The sequence below is a fragment of the Panicum hallii genome, chromosome 8, assembly GCF_002211085.1.
Source record: "Panicum hallii strain FIL2 chromosome 8, PHallii_v3.1, whole genome shotgun sequence".
In the NCBI taxonomy this organism is placed as follows: Eukaryota; Viridiplantae; Streptophyta; class Magnoliopsida; order Poales; family Poaceae; genus Panicum; species Panicum hallii.
Window position 1 is genome coordinate 43,133,704 of NC_038049.1, and position 4,667 is coordinate 43,138,370.

At 43.5% G+C, this 4,667-nt stretch overlaps 1 protein-coding gene across 1 annotated transcript; it reads left to right on the forward strand.

Annotated features, from left to right (window-relative positions):
* Nucleotides 1-388: 388 nt before the first annotated feature.
* On the forward strand, nt 389-1,412 carry LOC112872382. The gene is made up of 3 exons (XM_025935464.1): nt 389-752; nt 868-1,008; nt 1,240-1,412. Exons 1-3 carry the CDS (start codon nt 512-514, stop codon nt 1,410-1,412), a joined length of 555 nt encoding a protein of 184 aa, XP_025791249.1. The 5' UTR covers nt 389-511.
* The last annotated feature ends 3,255 nt before the right edge of the window (nt 1,413-4,667 follow it).

Sequence of the window (4,667 nt, forward strand, 5' to 3'; positions counted from 1 at the left end):
TGCATTGATGAATGATAGAGGTACATATACATACGCCGGTGGCCTATCCAGTGTGAAAGGATCATCTAGTGTGAAAGGTCTCAGTCAACGGTTTGGATTGGAGCCAAGCCAAAATACATGAACAATGTTGAGGTCATATTGTTCGTGATTATGACATGTGGACCCCATGTGTCAATAAAGTTTTTAGCACCAAATATAAGCAGTATGGATCTTGATTTATAGATTTAATTGCAAGAAATGCAATTGTTCAAGCACTTTGCCCGTTGGGCAACTCACACAAACAACTTGTCTAGGCAAGGACTCAGGTATGGGCAGCGAACCAAACAGCCTGAACAAGCAGCTCCTTTCTTCTGAAGCGTTCCTTTCTTCTTCCTGCTAGCAGCTCGAACAAGCAACCATGGTGGCCAGCATGGAGATGCAGGCATAGAAGGCACCTCCGCCCCTGCTGGCACCTCGAGCTCACAGTCCCTTTGAGCCACCTCGAGGTCTAGGCCCTTTGAGCCACCTCGCCATGGGACCTCCGGACGAGCCGCCGGAGGCGTCACTGGAGAAGAAGCAGCTGCTGAGGGGCCGTAAGCGCAAGAGGTCGGCGCCGAAGGATCCACCGGAGGGAGTGCCGGTGGAGGGCATGACGGGATCGCCGGTGAAGGAGCAGCTGCAAACTCCGTGGAAGGACAGGCTACGTCCTCGACGCGCGACTCCGCCATCAGAGAGCGTCCGGCAGAACAGCGGGTCGCCACCCACAAGGAAAGGTGAGTTATTTCTTCGCATTTCCTCTCTTGATTGGCCTCCACTAGTACTAGCTGTAGACGCGGAAAGGAGAGACATTTATCCATGTTCACCTGATATATATACGGCCTCTAGCAGCAGAGTGGTCACCGGAGGGCTTATGCGTCGTGAGCTCTGAGCTCTACAAGATTCGTACGAGCACCGGCGACGGGATCTCTGGCTGTGAGAGTAGTGGAGCGTTGGTATCGGAAAACGGAGGTTGGGGTGGAGCCAAAAGAGGTTTGTTCCGTTGTTTCCAGGATCATTCTCATCACTCTAACCATCGCCGCCATCCTTTGCGCAACTGGTATCATATCTGACTCTCTTTAGTCTTTCCCTCTCTTGATCTCTGGGCAAACCTTGTAGTTCCTACAAACTAGCATTGATCTGTTTATGTAAAATTCTTGAATCCAAAACAAGTCCAGAGTAACCAGTTACTGAAGCAATGAAAATTGCATGATGCGAATGCAGGGGAAGGGGTATGCGTGGGGAAGTGCTCCATCTACATGGACTGCAACATGGTGTGCAGGGACTTGCAGTACAAAGGAGGCAACTGCATCTACTCAGGCCGCAGCAATGTTTTGTTAGGTCCAGGTGGACGAACAGAGAGCAATGTCCCTGAGAAATGCTGCTGTTTTGCGTGACGAAAATTTCCTCATCACACGAATATGGCTATTTCTAGGAAAGCAAAAATAAATGAGAATCTTGTGAGGAATTTGCAGCACTAACGGATTTGTTTGGCTATTTTCCTGAGAACTCTTGTTTAGCAAAGACCCAGCAGCAAATGCTATTCGGCCCCCAGATTTGTTTTTTGTTTCTAACGGCTCCCATCAGAAAAGGATGGTGAGACTCTGTTCGGACTCTGTTTTTTCGTAAGTGCTTTTTCTTTGGCCTACAACGCTTTGTTGATCACTAGGGCTCACATGTCAGTGATAGAAGGGTTGAATGGGGAGTATGTTTGGTTTGGTCCTTTGACACACTGACATTGGGCCCTATTGGTCAAGAAACTGTGGGACACATAAAGTGATTGACAGTAGTCTTATCACGTGTCTCAATATATGGTTATAGTACTGCAAGAAAAGGCTCCAGTGCGTCCATTTCTACTAGTTGATTACCCTACACTTCTATTAAGTCAAGTAGAATCAGGGTTACCAGAGATGGCAACAAGTGGTTCTGTTATTGCATACTCCATCCATCCTAAATTATTAGTTGTTTTGGTTTTTCTAGGTGCATAGTTTTTACTATACATTTACAAGATACGGCTTCTCATTGGTGTAATGGTTGTTGCCCACCTTTCCTCCGCTACGTCCCTCAGTTGCTGTTTGGAAATAGATTATACTACTATACTTCTAGGTCATGTTGTCAATTTAGGATTTGAGCCCTGTTTGAAATAAAGAGTTTTTCTTCCAACACTTGCGAAACTGACTCTGTTTCATGTGTTGTGACCTTGTAGAATTCTCGTGCTCTGAACAAGTGTCAAGGAGTTAATGACTGAATGAACATAAACCACCTGTTATGGTGGATGAACTCTTCTTCAAGTAGTGAGGAATGGCTGGTGAAGAATTCGGGCTATGCCAACGGCGGAATATGTCGCAAGCCGTCCAGCAACAATGTTTTCTCTCGTTGGGATGGACTGCTGCTGCTTGTTTGGTTGATGAAATGCTGGTCATGCATGGATTCCTGCATGTGGAATAAAAAGCTTTTGGGGTGGTAAGCAGAAAACAGAAGTAAATTAATGAGGATTTTATTAGCAAATAATATGAAAACAAGATTGAACACGAGATATAATTTTTATATGGAAAACTCTTGCAGGAAAACCACTGGCGCCAATTGGCAATCTTCACTATAATGTGAGTTTTACAACGCAGGGTATACAATGAGCGGTTTCTTCTTCCCGTGCGGCTTACAACATGAATTTATAGGGCGGAACAAGCTGACTGCATTTAAATAAAAAACAAATCCACTAATCATAAAACCCGAATTGTGGGCTCTCCAGGTATCACCACAAGATACATTAGAATTCAGATCATATTCAACAGATTTGGTGAAAAATCTGGATGTTTATCTATTCTCCATACTCTTGAGACCATTGCATGACAAAACCAAATCATAAATGAGACATAGTATGAGAGCAGTTATGGGTGCGTATTTTGTGGATACAACACACATCACAGTTATGGGAGGAAAGGATCTGCTGTCTTGGCCATTGTGTTTGTTGGGAAACAGGGTGTCCTTTTCGATTCCTCTATGGCAGATTCCCCAACTACAATAAGCTGTATCATGTAGCCAACATGCACAAATATGGTGTGGAACTCCTAGAGGTAATTGACCTGTCGGCATTTCGGTTTTGGTTTTCTCTAATATCTCAATGCACCTGGAACCGAAAGTTGTATAGCATGGAATATTATCTCCTTTCTTTCTTGGTCGCTCTTCTTTTGAGATCCTTTTATATGTGCATAGCCGCCCCAAGTTGAAATACATGTTGAGCATGCAATTCCAATGAGGAGCTCGAAGTTATCGCTTTAACTTCTTACAACCATTCTTTTATGTGAGCTTACTTACACATTATGCCGCAAGTCATGGGCACAATATTTGTGTGAGGAGAGCAACATGCTATACTGCTAGCTATCTATGAGTTATCTTCCTGTAAGTAATGCACCCACTTCCTAAAAGCTCTTCATGGTTTGGTTGTGAAACAAAAGATCTTCTGGTCCATGGATACTCTAGACTCTTGATGTCATTAAGAACAGTGAACGCAAAAAAAAATGCTAGTACCAGAAACCATAGTAAAATAGGAACGTTTCAATTCACGTATTCCCAGTTACCCTTACTCGAAAATAGAGAATTGATACGAACAAATAAACATTGAGAAACTAGTACATACAACGTGTTTCAATTGTGAGAGGAGTCATTCTACCTTGCGAAACTCATTTTCTATTTCCACACAGGGGATGCTCTAAAAATCCTTGGGAACCATATTTTCTCCAGGAAGAACAGAGGCACCCTTCTTTCTCCCTTCATGGCAGGTCGTCCCCTACTCCCCTCTCTGCAGAGAACCGACCAGAATGGAACAGTGTGTGGAGACCAGTAGTGATGGATGGAAAAAATTAAGCTGTGGCAATGTTGATAAAAGATGAAGGAGGTTGCGACGATGCTGCTACCTGGTCGGTTGCTCAATCATCGACTTGATAAAAGATACAGAGTTCTCCATGGATAGCCAGTTCTCTAAGACTTTCATACGCAACTCTTTTAGGGCATCTTCTTTGGACTTTCTGACATAGTGGCGAACAAAACAGTCCACACAACTCTTGCCGACTCAAGTCAACTAGGCAAACTCCTCCTTTTTCTCGCTCTTTGAAGTGAAACAGTGACAAGTATGGGCACAAACACACAATTATTCTGTTAATGTGCCGTGCTTGGCTTATGCTTGAATTTTGGATTATATTGGATGGATTTGGATTAAGTGGAGTAGGATTGGATTGGATTAGATGTCAGAGGCTGATTATTAGGATTGGACTGGATCTATGCCTGGCTTTAGTTGGACTTCAATTGGATTCCCACGATTGGATTTTGGACGTCAATCCAATCCTAGGTATTCCATCCCATGAAAAATACAGTCCTCACATTTGAAAAATTATAGGAATTGGATCACAGGGTGCCCAAGTTATCATCATCCCATCCCTTATTTCCCGCAACTACTGACTTAAGTGGTCAGATTTGATTTGCATACTAAAATTAACTTCTAGCAGTGATTTTAGGAATCCAGGTTAGTTGCATATGACCAATAAATAAGGGCATGGGGATCATTTCACGCCACCAATGAAATGTGTGAATAAAAAATCTTAGATTGCACTCTTTATGAGACGGAGGGAGTAGATTATAATCTATAGATTATGCCC

Excerpts from the sequence above, each read along its gene's own strand:
- LOC112872382 (XM_025935464.1), top strand. The coding sequence starts at position 512 with ATGGGACCTCCGGACGAGCCGCCGGAGGCGTCACTGGAGAAGAAGCAG. Across the intron at positions 753-867 it reads GTCGCCACCCACAAGGAAAG|CAGAGTGGTCACCGGAGGGC; the intron begins GTGAGTTATTTC and ends GGCCTCTAGCAG. Across the intron at positions 1,009-1,239 it reads TTGGGGTGGAGCCAAAAGAG|GGGAAGGGGTATGCGTGGGG; the intron begins GTTTGTTCCGTT and ends ATGCGAATGCAG.